The sequence below is a fragment of the Malaclemys terrapin genome, chromosome 3 (genome assembly GCF_027887155.1).
Source record: "Malaclemys terrapin pileata isolate rMalTer1 chromosome 3, rMalTer1.hap1, whole genome shotgun sequence".
NCBI lineage: Eukaryota > Metazoa > Chordata > Testudines > Emydidae > Malaclemys > Malaclemys terrapin.
In genome coordinates, this window is record NC_071507.1 from 209280234 (window position 1) to 209300123 (window position 19890).

At 45.8% G+C, this 19890-nt stretch overlaps 1 protein-coding gene across 6 annotated transcripts in view; it reads right to left on the bottom strand.

Annotated features, from left to right (window-relative positions):
• Window positions 1–7905: 7905 nt before the first annotated feature.
• ZNF512 (zinc finger protein 512) overlaps window positions 7906–19890 on the bottom strand; it is a 62540-nt gene continuing 50555 nt past the window's right edge. For 5 of the 6 annotated variants that reach the window (XM_054023493.1, XM_054023490.1, XM_054023491.1 and 2 more), the window contains 4 exons: window positions 17469–17570; window positions 11260–11322; window positions 10600–10698; window positions 7906–10274 (listed from right to left, as the gene is read on the bottom strand). In XM_054023493.1, the coding sequence (XP_053879468.1) occupies window positions 9963–10274; window positions 10600–10698; window positions 11260–11322; window positions 17469–17570 (576 nt within the window). In that variant the 3' untranslated portion in view covers window positions 7906–9962. The remainder of the gene's footprint in view (window positions 10275–10599; window positions 10699–11259; window positions 11323–17468; window positions 17571–19890) is intronic. The other variant, XM_054023495.1, reaches the window with a different exon arrangement.

Here is a 19890-nt window from a genome sequence, read left to right on the forward strand (position 1 = left end):
ACGGGTAGTGATCAATGGCTCCATGTCTAGTTGGCAGCCGGTTTCAAGTGGAGTGCCCCAAGGGTCGGTCCTGGGGCCGGTTTTGTTTAATATCTTTATTAATGATCTGGAGGATGGTGTGGACTGCACTCTCAGCAAGTTTGCAGATGACACTAAACTAGGAGGCGTGGTAGATACACTAGAGGGTAGGGATCGGATACAGAGGGACCTAGACAAATTAGAGGATTGGGCAGAAAAAAACCTGATGAGGTTCAACAAGGACAAGTGCAGAGTCCTGCACTTAGGACGGAAGAATCCCATGCACTGCTACAGACTAGGGACCGAATGGCTAGGTAGCAGTTCTGCTGAAAAGGACCTAGGGGTCACAGTGGACGAGAAGCTGGATATGAGTCAACAGTGTGCTCTTGTTGCCAAGAAGGCTAACGGCATTTTGGGCTGTATAAGTAGGGGCATTGCCAGCAGATCGAGGAACGTGATCGTTCCCCTTTATTCGACATTGGTGAGGCCTCATCTGGAATACTGTGTCCAGTTTTGGTCCCCACACTACAAGAAGGATGTGGAAAAATTGGAAAGAGTCCAGCGGAGGGCAACAAAAATGATTAGGGGTCTGGAGCACATGACTTATGAGGAGAGGCTGAGAGAACTGGGATTGTTTAGTCTCCAGAAGAGAAGAATGAGGGGGGATTTGATAGCAGCCTTCAACTACCTGAAGGGGGGTTCCAAAGAGGATGGAGCTCGGCTGTTCTCAGTGGTGGCAGATGACAGAACAAGGAGCAATGGTCTCAAGCTGCAGTGGGGGAGGTCCAGGTTGGATATCAGGAAAAACTATTTCACTAGGAGGGTGGTGAAACACTGGAATGCGTTACCTAGGGAGGTGGTGGAGTCTCCTTCCTTGGAGGTTTTTAAGGCCCGGCTTGACAAAGCCCTGGCTGGGATGATTTAGCTGGGAATTGGTCCTGCTTTGAGCAGGGGGTTGGACTAGATGACCTCTTGAGGTCCCTTCCAACTCTGATATTCTATGATTCTATGATTCTATGATTCTCCCCCTCCTTAGAGAGCATCCGGTCCTGGGAGTGCAGAGTTGAGATCCTTACATAACTTAATTGAGCTATTGAACGGGATAATTAAATGACTACGCGAAGTATGCAGAGTCCCTGGAATGTGCAGCCTTGCAAAAGCGCTTGTTTTGAGCTTTGTAATGTTAGAGAGTTCACACTGTGCTGAGACCCCTTTTCTGTCCAGGAACTAGTGTCTGTCTTCACTTTGAGCAGCTTTGTACTAGAGAAGTATTTAGTTTATCCAACTTGCTAAGAGTGCCCTTAGCATCACTCTTCTAAACCGTGGAACTGAATTACTTATGAGTAGCCAGATTCTGAGCTGTTCACCCTGAACCATCACGCTCCCGTTAGCCGACACTTCCAACGAGTGATGGGTTTTAAGGCTTGAATTGCAAGTGCCAGGAAAGCCAGAGGACTAATACTGAGCTCCCAGACCACTATCTGCTGTGATGCTTTAGATTGCCTCTGGTAGCAGGGAAAAACCACCCTGAAGCTGTTCTATGGCTAAGTGGTGTGAAGTACATAACCCATAGTGTAGAGCTCCTTAGTTGGAATTGATAACCGTGACAGAGCTAAAAGGCCAGCTTGTTTCAGGGGAAGAGGAAGGGTCTCTGGGATTGGAGTTCAGGAACTGCGCTGCAAATTAGGAGCCCATCTTTGGTATAGTCTCCTGCCTTGGGTGTATTTAACCTCTCTGCCTGTTTCCCCACATGTCAATTGGGCTGCCAATATCTGTCTAATGGGGGTGTTAGATCATGTTTGTAATGTTCTGTGGGTCAAATCTCAGTCTCCATGAAGTCCATTGGAAAACTTCCACTGACTTCAGGGGGAATCGGATTAGGTCCTATATAAATACTAAATATTATTTGTTATTGTAATTGCTTTCAAACAGGAAAGATTGGACTCCAGGAGTGAGTTATTTCCTTGTTGGGAGAGAAATAAGTGAACAGACACGAGATATTTTTTCCTAGTCTTTGTGTGTTTATGGTATGTGCGTAGTTCCTGTTTTTCCTTTTAAGCAGGGGTGGATATTAACCAGCAAATCAACTCTAAAGCTGACAGCTCACCGGCTTGAGCGAGTCACTATGTTCAAACCCTCAGTCAGCCAGCACTTTCTCTCACAGGGTCCCAGCTGCTGAGCGACTTCTGTGGCTCTTAATCTCGCCACCGAAACATTACGATAATTTCTTTTACTCAGACTCACGACTCTCATGCAGCCTTGGCCACTTTGCAGAACGAAAGGAAATCCTACCTGAACACCAGACTCAGACCCTCATGCACATCTCTGCCTCATTCCATGGACAGACTGCCATCGGCACTTTTCTTTACTTACTGTTGTTTACCTGTAACACCTGCCATGACTGTATCGTTTTTGTAGTTTGTTTCCTTGGTGTATTTGGCTGCACATTCTGCATAGACAGTTCCAATCTTTCCCTTGTATAGTCAGTTTCTCCCTCTGTTTGTATGAGGTTTTTCACACAGCTTCAGGGGAAAGAAAAGCACTTAAAATATTGTTGTCATAACGCCACTAGAATTGTAGGGAGACTCAGGCAGGAGTGCTGTCTGAAACTTTTTTAACTGAAAAATTGGATTTCGCTAGAGTTGAAGTTGTTTGTGTCCCTTTAAATTGAAATAGTCTTATTGACTCTTGCTGGACCTCACTGGCTGAGTAACTGAATCTCTTCCTATCCTGGCTTTTGTTCCCAGCGAATAATACTTTGCATTTCTGCAGCACCTTCCATCTGAGGATCTCAGAGCACTTAACAGGTAAGCATTGTATCCATTTTAGAGATGGAAAAACTGAGGTACAGAGGTTGAGAGACATGCCCAAGTACACACAGTAAATTGGTGTCAGAGCTGAGAATAGAGCCAAGACGTGAATTCGGATCTCATGCTCCACTAGCCTTTTTTTTTTTTTTTTTTTATATGCACTGTGATACGTTATCCCCTGCCCACCTTCTAGACTGTCAATTCAAAGACATCAAGATTTTTTCTAGGACTTTTTATCCTGTAGAAATGTCAGCCGTTCCACAAGCAGTTTTCTTGAGAGCACGGAAATGGGAAGGCCTCTCTCTGGGGGAATCAGTGACTGAAGCCCGAGTAGCTAATGTAAGGCCTGATCACTGACATCAACTCCTGCTGGGCATTGGATCGGACACTGTCCGAAGAAGTAGATGGCAGGCTGTATATTTGTATGCTCTGGTCTGCCCTCTGTTGAGGGCAATGGATGTGGTTGCTGTTGTTGCTTTAGAAGCCCTGCACTGCAAAGCGGTTCTGGCAGTCTCTCTCCAAACATTCCCCAGATCTTTGATAAAGAACTAACCAGCCCTCCGTTTTGGCGGCAAGCACTGCTGTGGTACTGCAAGTGCTCTTTTGGAAATGCTGACAAGGAGCCGTCTTTTCACACCATCCTCCTGGGAACTGTGACTGACTCCACAGTGTCTGTGGAATCAAAGGGGAAAGTGGTTTGAAAGGACTTGTTTCCCCATGACAGTGCAATACAGAGGAGCTTATTTCTTCCTTTCTCTCGCACTTCTGCTTCTTGCTATGCAGGACGGGTCTGTCTGAGCTGAGCCATCCAGTCCTTGTGAGTATATTCATACTTCTCTGTGGATACTTTCCTGGGGCTGAAAATACGTTGCTTGTTTACTATAAATATTTTTCCCGTTACCCAAATCTTATAAACCAGCGTAGCGGCCCACGAGCTCATCTCATCCTCTCATGCTGCTTCCAAAATTGCAAACTTTGCCTAGCATGGGATCTGGTTCATGCAGCTTCCTGACGCTGGGGGAAGCCACAGTGACACATTGCAGTTGTTCTCCAGCCAGACCAGTAACATATTACTGGTTTCAAATGAAACCAACTTTTGTCTATTAGATTTAACTCGTGTTAAGAAATAGCTACAATCAGTGCAGCTTTAGGAAGATACGTACAAAACACACATGCACGCTTAGATTTAACGCAGCAGCTGCCATATGGTAAGTAAATAAACACTGGCGATTGAGTCAGCAAACCTGTCACTTAACAGTTAGACTCCTTTGTAAATCTGACAGTCTCTGACTTTAAATCTATCCCAAAAATGAATACAAAGTTATTGCCCTTAGTGAGCTTGGTTTGAGAAGGATGTTAGGCTGAAATCGCTTCTGGCACTTCTCCATTTTCAACCTATCTCCATACGAATCTGCAGAGACGGCTCCCCTCCCCCATAAATAGAGCAAGTACCCCTGAGGCTGTTACCTAGGGAGGTGGTGGAGTCTCCTTCCTTGGAGGTTTTTAAGGCCCGGCTTGACAAAGCCCTGGCTGGGATGACTTAGCTGGGAATTGGTCCTGCTTTGAGCAGGGGGTTGGACTAGATGATCTCCTGAGGTCCCTTCCAACCCTGATATTCTATGACTCTATATTATTAGAAGTTAGAAGTGATACTAAGTGTCTGAGTGTACTCATAAATGTTAGCCATGTAAACAGACACTTCCTGTCTGTCACTGTAGCTACTGAATCAGAGATCAAAAGCTATAGTGAACCGCGGCCACTGGGAGCTGCGAGCGGCCATACCTGTGGACGCTCAGGGAAACAAAGTGTCTTGTGGCTGGCCAGGGGCTTACCTTGAACAAGCTGCAAACCAGATTTAGAAACCCCTGGTTTAGCATCAACATCCAGTCAATAGATTGTGTTATACCTTTCTCTGCTAGAATGAAGTGCCTATTAAACATTTATCCCCCCGTAGGTACTTATAGATGGTAATCAAGTTCTCCCTTAACCTTCTTGTTTGTTAAGCTAAATACATAGACTCAAGGAGCTCAAATCACTATAAGACCTGGTTTCTAATCCTCTAATCATTATCATGGCTCTTCTCTGACCCCTCTCCAATTTAACAGTGCCACCTACAGAGGTAAAATCTCTCTTCTCCTACTCAAGATTCCTGTTTATACATCGAAAAATTGCATTAGACCTTTTGACCACAGCGCCATGCTGGGGACCTCATGTTCACCTGATTATACACCATGACCCCTAATTATTTTTTTCAGAGTCACTGTTTCCCAGGATAGAGTCCTCCATGGCTTACATTTTTTGTTCCTAGATGCATACATTTACATATTACAGATATTAAAACACATATTGTTTGTTTGCACTCAGCTTACCAGGACATCCTGATCACTCTGTATCAGTGACCTATCCTCGTCATTATTTACCTCTCTCCCAATTTTTGTAACATCTGCAAACCTTCTTGGTGATGACTGTATGTTTTCTTCCAGGTAATTGACAAAAATGTTAACTAGTGCAGGGCCAAGACCCAATCCCTGTAGGACACCAATATAAAAACATCTGCTCAATGATGATTCCCGGTTTACAATTACATTTTGAGACCTATCCGTTAGCCAGCTTTTAATCCATTTAATGTGTGCCAGGTTAAGTTTATATTGTTCTAGTTTTTTTAATCAAAATGTTGTGCAGTACCAAATCAAATGCCTTACAGAAGTCCAATACATCAACACTATTACCTTTATCAACCAAACTTGTAATCTCATTAAAGAAAAAATTATCTATCAATCAAGAAGGTTTGTCAGGATCTATTTTCCATAAACCCATGTTGATTGACACTTTTAGCACCCTCGGATGCAGCGCATCCGGCCCCATGGATTTGTGCTCATCCAGTTTTTCTAAATAGTCCCGAACCACTTCTTTCTCCACGGAGGGCTGGTCACCTCCTCCCCATACTGTGCTGCTCAGTCCAGCAGCTGGAAGCTGACCCTGTTTGTGAAGACAGAGGCAAAAAAAGCATTGAGTACATTAGCTTTTTCCACATCCTCTGTCACTAGGTTGCCTCCCTCATTCAGTAAGAGGCTCACACTTTCCTTGACTTTCTTCTTGTTGCTAACATACCCGAAGAAACCCTTCTTGTTACTCTTAACATCTCTTGCTAACTGCAACTCAAAGTGCAATTTGACCTTCCTGATTTCCCTCTTGCATGCCTGAGCAATATTTTTATACTCCTCCCTGGTCATTTGTCCAATCTTCCACTTCTTGTAAGCTTCTTTTTTGCGTTTAAGGTCAGCAAGAATTTCACTGTTAAGCCAAGTTGGTTGCCTGCCATATTTACTATTCTTTCTACACATCGGGATAGCTTGTTCCTGCAACCGCAATAAGGATTCTTTAAAATACAGCCAGCTCTCCTGGACCCCTTTGCCCTTCATGTTATTCTCCCAGGGGATCTTGCCCATCTGTTCCCTGAGGGAGTCAAAAAGTCTGCTTTTCTGAAGTCCAGGGTCCGTATTCTGCTGCTCTCCTTTCTTGCTAAAGGAGTTGGTGGATGTGATTGCGGAGCCATTGGCCATCATCTTTGAAAACTCATGGTGACTGGGGGAGGTCCCGGATGACTGGAAAAAGGCTAATGTAGTGCCCATCTTTAAAAAAGGGAAGGAGGAGGATCCGGGGAACTACAGGCCAGTCAGCCTCACCTCAGTCCCTGGAAAAATCATGGAGCAGGTCCTCAAGGAATCAATTATGAAACACTTAGAGGAGAGGAAAGTGATCAGGAAGAGTCAGCATGGATTCACGAAGGGGAAGTCGTGCCTGACTAACCTAATTGCCTTCTATGATAAGATAACTGGCTCTGTGGATGAGGGGAAAGCAGTGGATGTGTTATTCCTTGACTAGCAAAGCTTTTGATACGGTCTCCCACAGTATTCTTGCCGCCAAGTTAAAGAAGTATGGGCTGGATGAATGGACTGTAAGGTGGATAGAAAGCTGGCTAGATCGTCTGGCTCAACAGGTAGTGATCAATGGCTCCATGTCTAGTTGGCAGCCGGTTTCAAGCGGAGTGCCCCAAAGGTTGGTCCTGGGGCCGGTTTTGTTTAATATCTTTATTAATGATCTGGAGGATAGTGTGGACTGCACTCTCAGCAAGATTGCAGATGACACTAAACTGGGAGGCGTGGTAGATACACTGGAGGGTAGGGATCGGATACAGAGGGACCTAGACAAATTAGAGGATTGGGCCAAAAAAAACCTGATGAGGTTCAACAAGGACAAGTGCAAAGTCCTGCACTTAGGACGGAAGAATCCCATGCACTGCTACAGACTAGGGACCAAGTGGCTAGGCAGCAGTTCTGCAGAAAAGGCAAGCTGCGGGGGGGGGGGGGGGGGAGCCTGCCAGTCGCCTTGAGGGCGGCAGTCAGGCTGCCTTCGGCAGCATGACTATGGGAGGTCCGCCAGTCCTGCGGTTTCGGTGGCAATTTGGCGGCGGGTACGCCGAAGGCGCAGGACCGGCGGACCTCCCGCAGGCATGCGGCTAAAAGCCGCCTGAGGTGCCGTGCTTGGGGCGGCAAAATACATAGAGCCGCCCCTGCTCTTGGATGAAAGTTATCTGGACCTGCTGATTTAAAAATGTCGAACTTTAATAGCTGCTGTTTAACATCCTCCAGAGCTACTAGTGAAGTGGCAAAAGTGTTATCATATGATATGATTACATCATTTCCCCCCCCCCATATGCAGACGTATTTATTGAGAACTTCTGCCTTTTCTGCATTATTATTGATAATTCTACCATTTCCATCTAATACTGGATCAACACCACTGTTAGAATTCTTTTTGTTCCTAATATATGCCTTTGACTCTTTGTGCCCACATATTTCACCTACATTAATGCAACAGGCTGTGAGGAGGGTTGGAGTGCTGGATAGAGAAGTGGTTGAAAAACTGAAAGTGAGTGCTCTTTGCCTCAGTGCTTAAAGGCATGTGTCCTATTGCCACCCAAAAGCAGCCCAGACACAGGCAGCTCTGCACTCTTCTGCACCATACTGCTAAAGTGGGGATGATTCTAAAGACACTACAGAAAACAAACAAGAAATCACATTCTTGCACTGGTGACATTTTATTTCATTTTGTTCTGATCCTGATCCGTCCCAGCATGAAATGCAGCTGCTGCACCTAGATCAGAATGGAGCATTGCATGCAGAGTCCAACAATCGTCATGGGTGTTAGTTTGTATGAGGAAAGATGTGGGGGTAATTTGCTTCACTCTACGCACATTAGGGTGTAACTTCTGTAAAATGGCCATGGCTGCGGAGAGCTTGGGTCCTACCCCCAGCCACAAAGGCAATTTGATTATACGGGTGAACAAACATCACTGCTAGAAACAAACACACAAATAAGTCTGTCTGTGTCCTGTGCACCTCAGGGAATCCACTGTGAATTTCAGCACCAGCAACTTTGGCTGAAGTGGAAGCTTCCACTGAAACAAGACATGAAGGGTACTGTTGAGTGCCAGATCCTGCTAACTGAATCCTCATATATCGAACTAAAGAGCCAGCTGAGACAGGGAACTGTTGCAGGACAAGAGAGGAGAGGGTAAAGAGACATCAAATCCTGCAGTTTTCCCTGTCAGGGGATGTGATCTGACATCAGAAATCTTGCAGGCCCCCTCTCTATCCAGCAGAGAATGGGGGTGGCTAAGCCTGCCAGAGATGTTACGCATGTATGGGTCTCAACTGGCCCTGCTGTACAAGTGGAACATGGTAAAACACTCACCATATGCTAAATTAAAACTTAATTCAACAGGTAAACAGGACCCCCTCCCTCCAGCCCTGACACCAACACACAGGAAGGCCCATTACCTAAGGCTTGTCAAGGGAAAGGTGGCAATCCCAGGAGCAGGCTACAACTAGCTCAGGGGAGAAGGCACCTGCAGAGCTCACTTACAAGGAGAAGCAGCACCTAAGGCTTGAGAGGGAATGAGGACACCAAACTAGGACAAGGCCACCCCATGGCAGCAATACGCAGTGCTTTGCTACTGTGTATGAGCTCTGTCCTGCAGGTGGGAGGTGGCTGTTATGAAGTGTGAATCTATAAAACAGCACAAGCCATCCACACTGATCTCACACGTCCCCAGACTGTAGTGTGCTGGCAGACAAGTTTGCTGCCACGTGCCTCTGCAAGGCAAGGGTACAGACAGCTGGTCTCTAGCCACAGACTGGAGGAAGAGCTCCCTCCCCACTTTTTGGGACCAGTCAGTGCTCAGCCGTAAAGGAGGCAGGTGCTGAAGGGTACATTAGCCCACTGCAAACACTCCTGCTTTTGGCAGGATGATGTCCTACCCCATCAGGCAGGCCTGGGTTCCTAAATTGCTGGGCAGTGCTGAGTTTGGAGATTAGTGTAGTAAAAGGATGGTGCTTTATGGCAATGACCTAAGGGGGAGACAGCACTCAGTGTCTGAGTCTCAGAGGCCACCCCTTTAAGCACCTGAGGTAGCATTGGGCTGCAGGTGATCAAGCTAGAGCATCTGTGCCCCACCCCAGAAACTGCTCAGAATCTGCACACACTACCCCACAGGAAGTCACTCCCCCAGCTGAGACCTGCACAGCCAGTGCTAGAGATCCATCAAGGAAACCTGTCCTCACCAAAGCCGAGGATCCCTAAGGCTAGGTCTACACTACCCGCCTGAATCGGCGGGTAGAAATCGACCTCTCGGGGATCGATTTATCGCGTCCCGTGGGGATGCGACAATCGATCCCTGAATCGGCGCTCTTACTCCACCAGCAGAGGTAGGAGTAAGCGCTGTCGACAGAAAGCCGCAGAAGTCGATTTTGCCGCCGTCCTCACAGCGGGGTAAGTTGGCTGCGATACGTCGAATTCAGCTACGCTATTCACGTAGCTGAATTTGCGTATCTTAAATCGACTCCCCCCTGTAATGTAGATGTACCCTAAGAGGAGGACAACAAAAGCAGAGACTAAAATATTTAAAATCACTAAATAAGCAACTAACATAACCTGAACTCAGCCTGTAACTAGGGCACAAACTACACTGGATACCCTGCTCGTGCCACTGTCCACGGGAGGGAGTGACGCTGTGCCATGACCTGGGCTCCTGGCTTCCTAGAATGGCCTAGTTCCTCTGCCTCCAATGATCTATTTCCTGCCCCGTTTGCGGATGGTTTTTGGAGTTTCTGCTCTCTGTGCAGCTTGGGGCTCCTCCTCCTCCTCCTCGCTGCTCCTGCACTCATTGTCCACCAGCTGGGAATGCCCCCTCTTACTCCTTCTTCTGCTTCTCTCGGCCCCTGCACCAAGGAGCTTCTTGGCAGATACAGTCCCAGGCCTTTTCTTCCTGCTCCGGGCTGCAGCACGCTTCTTTCGCTGCTTTCTCTGCTCATCTTCTCTCTGGCGAATTTTCATCAGCTTCTCAAAGCTTTTTTTGTTAGTGGTATTCACATCAAACCAGTCCTGGAGGGTTCAGAAAGCAGAGGGTTAGTACTGGGGGAGGAGATACAATGGGGGTGCCTGTCATGTTCCACTGCTGGGATCACCCACAGGGCAGGGATTAGCAGAGAAATGGGATCCGAGAATTAGGCTGGCCAGCACAGCGTTATTTTTACCAGTTGCTGGGCAGATTCCAGCCTGCTCTCTGGGGGCTTACTGGATTCTGCAATGGGTTGGCTAATACTGCAGGATATGGAAGGTGCTGGCAAAATGAACAGAGTGGCAGCAGCATGGGACAAGGGCTAGGACTTGGCACTTTGAAGGAGGCAGGGCACCGCGCTCTTCTCACCTCAGCATGCACAGAGTTGATGTGATACTTGACCCCACTCTCTGATATGAATTCCTTCTCACATAGGAGACACTTGTATTTCCCAGCCACAAAGTCTCCCTGCCACCAAAACAGAAAACACATCACCAGATGCCACCCTCCTCTCTGCCCAGTGACGCTGAAAGGCCCAGACCCTGCACCCAAGGCATGGCCAGACATGATCCAGCAGTGAGGAGACAGAGCACAAAATCCCTGAACTCATCCAAGAGGGTGCGCACTCGGGTCACAGCAGCACAGAAACTGATGCCCAAGTGCGCCCTGAGAGAATGAGGGTGGAACCAGCTCCAGCTACTCCCCAAGTAACCTCCATCACTGCTGGAGGCCTTGCAGGTCTCACACAGGGGGAGTGTATCTGGTAAAGGTGCTCTTGTAGCCATGAGATTGCAGGCAGGACAGTGACTCAGGTACAGGTGTAAAGGACATACAATCTTACTGCCTCACAGCACATTTGTGATGCAGATCCATTAATACTGGGGAGGCAGTCAGACACTGTGGAGAAGGGACTATTAAAGAGCATTGACAGACAAGGATCCAGCAGGCCAATGACTGATGTGCACGTATCTGGGGAACAATAACAGTGGGGTGCATGTATGAAAGAGACTGTATAGAAATGGTACAAACCAAGATGCAGGTGCCAAGGTGAGATTTGAGTCCTGAGACACTGCCATATACAGACTCACAGCCCTGAAATGAGAGAAGGGCAACAGCTGTCAGCAAGACACAGTTGAGAAATCAGTTCCCCGTGCACAGAAATGCTTTCTCCTCTGGGATGGTCCTTCCTTAGAAGGGAGAAAGCAAAGAAAGGATACACAGTTTGATAAGACCAGACATGACAGGGATGGGGAGAAGAGAGCCCTTTGCAAACAGATTTGTTTAAGACTCCAGTAAATGAAATAATTCCCACCTCTGGGAAGTGTGCAAATCTCAGACAAAATAAAGAGACTCTAGCCAGCAATGAACTGCTGAGAGAGATGATGCCCATTCTACTAAACCCCCGAGTGAATTGATAGGGTTTGCATCACGCCCTGAAGGTCCACCAACCTGGGCTTTGTCAGAGAAAAGGGTGGGGGTAATTACCAGAGTCTAGGACTCTTCCTCCACATTCACAGATGGGGAAAGTACTGCAGCTGACCTCAATGGTCCCAGCTGTCATTGGGAAAGGGGCACCTCTATGACTAGACCCAGTAGTGCTTTGAATGCCAATCACACCACCTTGAATTGTGCTCACAAGGAAGCCAGTGCAGAATCTGGAGCACAGGGAGCAAAATGCTTCATGTGGAAAATGCTGGTGGGGCAGTGGCTGCTGCACTGGGTCATCTACAGAACATTATAATATTCCAAGGCATGTTGATGATAGAGCCTAAATAAACACAGCAAGGTCCATTGCATAGAAAGGGTTGTAGTGGGGCAGCCCCCTGTCCCAGTCGAGGAGGAGTTAAAGAGCTCCTCTGGGTTCAAACAAGCCCAACCTGTTGCACCTGTAATGCTTGTCAGTCCTGGAGAAGGGTGGGGAGAATACTGGCTCAGGCACGGTCTGTGGGTGGCTTTCAGGAGCAAAGAGAGCTAGTGCTGAACTCCTTAGCCCCAGGAAACAGGGTCTATCTGCTGGTGAAACGTAGAGAGCACCCTGAGCCCTCTGAAGAAACAGAGGGATCAGTTTTTCCTTACTTTTAAATTCAGCATCCTGGGACTCAGCCGTGGGTTGTTTGGACACACAAGGGATAAGGAGTCCAGACCTTCCCCCTAAGACTACTGGTCTTTGCTCTGCATGAGGCTGTGGGGACATGGCCCCTTTCATGGACCGTGGAGGTATTTTCATTTTTCCTTTTGGACCACTCTAACCCCCTGGAAGAGCAGAGGCTCAAATCTGACCTAGCAGCCTCCCCATCATGATGGAGGAGTGGCTGTGCCAAACCCGAGTGGTGCTGTGTAAGTTCAGTATAAACCCTTCTCAAACTGCCATCATTCTACTGAGACAGCAATCAAAGGAGCTAACCATGCAGTTTATGTATCATGTGCTCTTTGGGGCACTTGAGTCCCATCAACAGTATTGTCCCACTTAGGAAACAGGGTGGGCAGTAGAGTTTTCTCACAGTACCACTTTCGTAGGGCTAGACGGGGACAGGGGACTAGGCACTCTGGGATAGAGGTACTTTGACTCGGATCTGTGCACAGCAGTGTGGACACCAGAACCCTAGGTTCAGAAAATCCTTAACCTAGGGTTAAAATGCAGTGTAGACGCTCAAGCCTAGGGTTCTTGACATGGGTCAGCTGACTCAAATCCCACTAACCCAAGGCTTACATTGCTGTGTAGACATACCACAAGGAGAAAGGATTACAAAACATAAGAAAATGATTCCCAGTTCTTAGCCTGGGTTAGCCATAAAGGACATTAATTGCTGTGTAGATAGCCTGACACCCACAGCTGTCCCATGCCAGCTGTCTCGGGCTGCCGGGCTGTTTCACTGCAGTGTAGACTTCTGGGCTTGAGCTGGAGCCGAGGCTATAGGACCCTGCACAGTGGAAGGACCCTAGAAGTCTGCACTGCAATGAAACAGCCCCAGGAGCCCAAGTTAGCTGGCATGGGGCAGCCAAAGGTTTTTCTTTGCAAAGTAGACATACCCATAGATTTTGCTTATTACCACCAAAGACTCTTACGTAAATTAAGTTGTCATGGGATAAGGGGGAAGATCCTTTCATGGACTGAGAACTGGTTAAAAGACAGGGAACAAAGGGGTAGGAATAAATGGTAAATTTTCAGAATGGAGAGGGATAACTAGTGGTGTGCCCCAAAGGTCAGTCCTAGGACCAATCCTACTCAACTTATTCATAAATGATCTGGAGAAAGGGGTAAACAGTGAGGTGGCAAAGTTTGCAGATGATACTAAACTGCTCAAGATAGTTAAGACCAAAGCAGACTGTGAAGAACTTCAAAAAGATCTCACAAAACGGCAAATGAAATTTAATATGAATAAATGTAAAGTAATGCACATTGGAAAAAAATAACCCCAACTATACATACAATATGATGGGGGCTAATTTAGCTACAACTAATCAGGAAAGAGATCTTGGGAGTCATCGTGGATAGTTCTCTGAAGACGTCCACGCAGTGTGCAGCGGCAGTCAAAGAAGCAAACAGGATGTTAGGAATCATTAAAAAAGGGATAGAGAATAAGACGGAGAATATCTTATTGCCCTTATATAAATCCATGGTACGCTTACATCTTGAATACTGCATACAGATGTGGTGGTCTCATCTCAAAAAAGATATACTGGCACTTGAAAAGGTTCAGAGAAAGGCAATTAAAATGATTAAGGGTTTGGAATGGGTCCCATATGAGGAGAGGTTAAAGAGGCTAGGACTTTTCAGCTTGGAAAAGAGGAGACTAAGGGTACGTCTATACTTACCTCTGGGTTCGGCGGTAAGCAATCCATCTTCTGGGATCGATTTATCGCGTCTTGTCTAGATGCGATAAATCGATCCCGGAAGTGCTCGCCGTCGACACCGGTACTCCTGCTCCGCGAGAGGAGTACGTGGAGTCGACGGGGGAGCCTGCCTGCCGCGTGTGGACCCGTGGTAAGTACCTTGTAGTTCAAACTAAGATACTTCGACTTCAGCTACGTTATTCACGTAGCTGAAGTTGCGTATCTTAGTTTGAACTGGGGGGTTAGTGTGGACCAGCCCTAAGGGGGGATATGATAGAGGTTTATCAAATCATGAGTGGTGTGGAGAAAGTGAATAAGGAAAAGTTATTTACTTGTTCCCATAACATAAGAACTAGGGACCACCAAATGAAATTAAAGGGCAGCAGGTTTAAAACAAATAAAAGGAAGTTCTTCTTCACACAGCGCACAGTCAACCTATGGAACTCCTTGCCTGAGGAGGTTGTGAAGGCTAGGATTATAACAGGGTTTAAAAGAGAACTAGATAAATTCATGCAAGTTAAGTCCATTAATGGCTATTAGCCAGGATGGGTAAGGAATGGTGTCCCTAGCCTCTGTTTGTCAGAGGGTGGAGACGGATGGCAGGAGAGAGATCACTTGATCATTACCTGTTAGGTTCACTCCCTCTGGGGCACCTGGCATTGGCCACTGTCAGTAGACAGGATACTGGGCTGGATGGACCTTTGGTCTGACCCAGTATGGCAGTTATTAGGTTCTTATTATAGAAGCTTCTATTATTTTTTTAAACTTAAGACTGGAACTCATTTGTGTGTATTATGTTTATCACCTGCTTTATCCTTGTAAATAACTCGTTTCCTTTTCCTATATAATAAATCTTTAGATAGTTTATTATAGGATTGGCTACAAGCATAGTCTCTGGTGTGAGATCTAAAGTGCAACTGACCTGGAGTAAGTGACTGATCCTTTGGGACTGGAAGTAACCTGAACACTGCTGTAATCTTTGATGTAAGGGATCATCTATCACAAAGGTAAGCTTACCTGGGTGGCAAGACACATGGAAGTACCCAAGGGGACTGTCTGAGACTCCACTGTGAGGCTGTTATCGCGCTTGAGGAGTATACACTTGATAATTGGTTGGTGAAATCTAACTAATCTAATAAAACTCTCAACCAATTTGGGGTTTGTGTCCTGTTTCTTAACAGTCTGCCCTGAGGTTGGTACCCATGCTCTTGAGCCACTGCAAGAGAGCTTGACACGTATGTTATGTGATGGGGTAAATAACACTTCCGTGTTCACTTTCTCCACACCATTCAGGATTTTATAGACCTCTATGCTCTCCCTGCTCAGTCATCTCTTTTCCAAGCTGAATAGTCCCAGTCTTTTTAATCTCACATTTTACGGAAGTTGTTCCATACACCTAATCATGTTTGTTGCCCTTCTCTGTACTTTTTCCAATTCTAATACATCTTTTTTGAGATGGGTGACCAGCACTGCATGCAGAGTTCAAGGTGAGGGTGTACCATGTCTGTTTAATTACCAATCCCTTCCCTAACGGGTCCTAACATTCTTTTAGCATTTTTGACTGCTGCTGCACATTTTCAGTAGATGTTTTCAAAGAACTATTCATAATGACTCCAAGATTTCTCGAGTGGTAACAGCTAATTTAGACCCCATCCTTTTGTATGTATAGTTGGGATTATGTTATCTAATGTGCATTACTTTACATTTATCAACACTGAATTTCATCTGACATTTTCTTGCCCAGTTACTCAGTTTTGTGAGACCTCTTTGTAAACTGTTCACAATCAGCACTGGATTTAGCTATCTTGAGTAATTCTATAGTGTCTGCAAACTTTGCCACCTCACTGTTTACCCATTTTTCCAGATCATTTATGAATATGTTAAACAGCACTGGTCCCAGTACAGATCCTTGGGGAACCTTGCTATTTATCTCTCTCCACTATGAAAACTGACCCTTTATTCCTATCCCTTGTTTCCTACCTTTTAACCAGTTACTTATCCATGAGAGGACCTTCCCTCTTACCCCATGACAGCTTAGTGAGGCAGGATTTCCATTTACAAAAGCTGTGTTGGCTATTCCCCAACATATCATGTTCATCTGTGTGTCTGATAATTCTGTTCCCTAATAGTTTCAACCAATTTGCCTGGTACCAAAGTTAGGCTCACCGGTCTATAATTGCAAGCCTTTTTAAAAATTAAGTGTCACATTAGCTATCCTCCAGTCAGAGGCTGATTTAAGTGATGGTTACATACCACAGTTAGTAGCTTTGCAATTTCATATTTAAGTTCCTTCAGAAATCTTGAGTGAATACAATCTGGTCCTCGTGATCAATTTGTTCCTAAACCTCTGGCACTTCAGCAGTCCCTGAATGCTGCAAACCTCATGACAAATGTGGGCAAAACCTCATACTATAGGACAGCTCCCCCACACAACATATGCTTTAGTAATACTCCCAATGGAATATCACCTGTTATTTGTCATGAACCTCAGCCAGCTCACTGCCATTCAAGCCCCTACCTCAGACAGACACTGGGAAAGCAGGGATGTATAGTCTGGATCCAATGAAAAGACAGAGCTGTATGTTGTCAACATGATGATGGCACCATACCCAAACTGCATTTCTACCCACCAAGTGGCCTCAGATATAAGAGGGCTGAGAATACAACTCTCCAGGATTCCTCACTGGAGTCCTTGGGCATGGATGAGCATTTCCCAGCACTTTCCCAAGGATCTCTGACAGGGAAGTAGAGACATTTCTCTTCTATGAGGAGTCCCACAGTCCAGGCAGCCATGGGTATGATAATATTGTAGGATGCTGTCATACTGAAAAGAATCAGCATGGACATCTGGCCTTCACCCATCACTAACCAGAGAGACCAGTCCAGTGTCCATACTAAACCCAGACCTAAAGCACAGGCAACAACGATCTAGAAAATACCAGGGCTCTGCCTGCAGGCACAGCAGCTTCTCTAACCCCTCAATAGCCTTCCTCTGGAAAGTCCGGGTGGAGTTTGCAAAATTCTCAACAGTAAGTGATGGTTCCTAGGGAATGGACTAATGCCCACTCAGTTCTTACTCACCTTTGGAGAGACACTAACAGTGTCCACCAATGGACCCAATAGTTCCCCACTGGATTTTTCTAGCCATAACAACACAGGATCATCTCTCGAGAAGCAACCTAAATGTTTCCCAGGCACATCCAGAACCTCAGTGAGAAACTGACAGCTATTCACTCTGAGAGCAAGTAGTGTTTGATTCCTCCAGACACAGAGATGAACCTTGATTCTGGCCTTGTGGAAGTCTCTCAACTCATTGCTGCAAAGCCTGGCCAGACTAAACTATTTTTCTCAGGTCCTCAGACTTGGTCTCTTCAGTGCTTTAGAAAGGACTGGCGGTTAGTTACCTGATTTGGACAGTGGACCCTTCGGTACATCTTTATCTCCGATTTCCACTTGCACAACACATCCTGACTAAATGTGGGCAGTCCAGGCCGCGTGTATTTCAGCTGAGACAGAAGAATAGAGGCAGAATCTGAAGTTAGATGGCAGGATGGCTACACACAGGGTCAGGCATGCTACTCTTAAGTTTTAAGGCTGTTTCCCCACAGTAGACACTTCCCTTGTAGTAAACTTCCCTCCCAATCTAACAGTGAAACTCAATGAATAACCTTCCCCAGAACCACTGAGTGACTCTCCACACGCTTGGCTAAGCCCCCACCCCACCTCACTCCTAGCATCCAAAACTTCCCCCAAACTCACACTGGAGTGATTCCTCCCACCCTCAGTTACATAAAAGAGTAGGACCTGGGCCCCTCTCCCTCACAGATTCACACAAATGTAGGCCTGAAAGGGATCTCAAGAGGACATGTAGTCCATTCCCCTGTGCTGAGACAGGACCAAGTACCTTAACCATCTGGGACAGGTGTTTGTTTAATCTGTTCCTAAAAACCCCCAAGAGTGGGCATTCTACAACCTCCCTAGGTAACCTGTTCCCGTGCTTAACTATCCTTAGAGTTGCAAAGTTTTTCCTCATATCTAACCTGAATCTCCCTTGCTGCAAACTAAGCTGATTTCTTCTTGTCCTACATTCAGTGGACATGGAGAACAACTGATCATCATTCTCTTTATACAATCTTTTTACATATTTAAAGATTGTTTTAATGTTGTCCTTCCACTCCCCAGCTATATTCATAGATTCTAAGGCCAGAAGGGACCACTCTGATCATCTAATTTGACCTCCTGTATAACACAGGTCATAGAACTTCTCTAAAATGATTCCTAGAGCAGATCTTTTAGAAAAACCATCCAATCTTGATTGAAAAATGGTCCGTGATGGAGAATCGACCATGACCCTTGGTGAATTGTTCCAACGGTTAATTACTCTCGTAGTTAAAAATCAACTCCCAGCCTTTAGATCACGTTATACTTTTCTCTGCTAGACTGAAAACCCCGTTATTAAATATCTGTTCCCCAAAGAAGGGCACTACACTAAGGGTTGGGTTCTCTAAACTAAACATGTTCAATTTTTTCAACCTTTCTTCACAAATCAGGTTTTCTAAACCTTTTTTTGTTGTTGTCGTTGTTCATCTCTGGGCTCTCTCCAATATGTTCAAATTTTTCTTAAAATGTGGTGCCCAAGACTGGACATATTCCAGCTGAGGCCTCACAAGTGCTAAGTAGATCAGAAAAGATTGTTACTTATCTGTGCCACAACTGCTGTTCTTCAAGATGTGGGTGGAGATATGTATTCCAATCAGGTGTGTAGGTACCCAGCGCACCAAAGTTGGAGAATTTTGCCATGGGGTGGCACTCATGCACTGTCATAACCCCTCCTATAGTTATAGAAGAGTGGCAGCACTCTGACCCCCCCAGTTCCTTTGCCCTGAAACCCCGCTGCAGACTCAGAAGGGACAGACGGTGGGTTGTAAAATACAAGTCTGCATCCATGTCTCAAAGAACAGTTAAGACACAGGTAAGTAACAGTCTTTTCTTCTTCAAGGGTGCAGACATATATTCCTCTCAGGTGACTCACAAGCAGTTTCAGCAAGAGGTGGAGCTCAGAGTCTATTTAAACAGTGACTGCAGAACTGTTTTACCAAAGTTTGCATCAGATCTTGATGCCAGGGTGATAGCATAATGTCTAACAAAAGTATGAATAGAAGACCTTGTTGCAGCTCTGAAAATATCTAATGTGGAGACATTGCTAAGAAATGCATTGATGTCACTTGAGCTCCTGTTGGATAAGACTGTAATGACTAAGCTGGCATCATCTGAGCAATTCCATAAGCCAAGGAAATACAGTTATACAGTTATCCACTTGGAAAAAGTCTGAGCGGAGACTAGTTATCCTTTCATCTGCTCAGCACAGAGTCAAAACAACATACCAAGTGGCTTATCCTTTTCTAAATAGAATGATAAGCACCGTCTGACATCTAAGGTATGTACATGTTGCTCCTTCACAGTTGAACATGGTTTTGGGGAAAATATAGGTAAGCAAATAACCCAATTAAGGTGAAACAGATACCACTTTGGACAAAAATGTTGAGTGCGATCTTAAAGACACCCTGTCCTTGAAGAATTGAGGGTCTGGAGGATCTGCCATTAAAGCTTGTGTATTGCTGATTTTTCTTGAGGATGTTATAGTCATAAAGAAGGCCTCTTCCGGAAGAGGAGAGCCAATGAGCAGGTTATCAGCTCAAATGATGGACCCATCAGTGCTGCCACCACCATATTAAGTTCCCATAATGGCACCATTTCCTTCACTGGTGGAAAAAGGCGAACAATACCTTTAAAAAACTTCACCATCATAGGGTCTGAGAATATTGA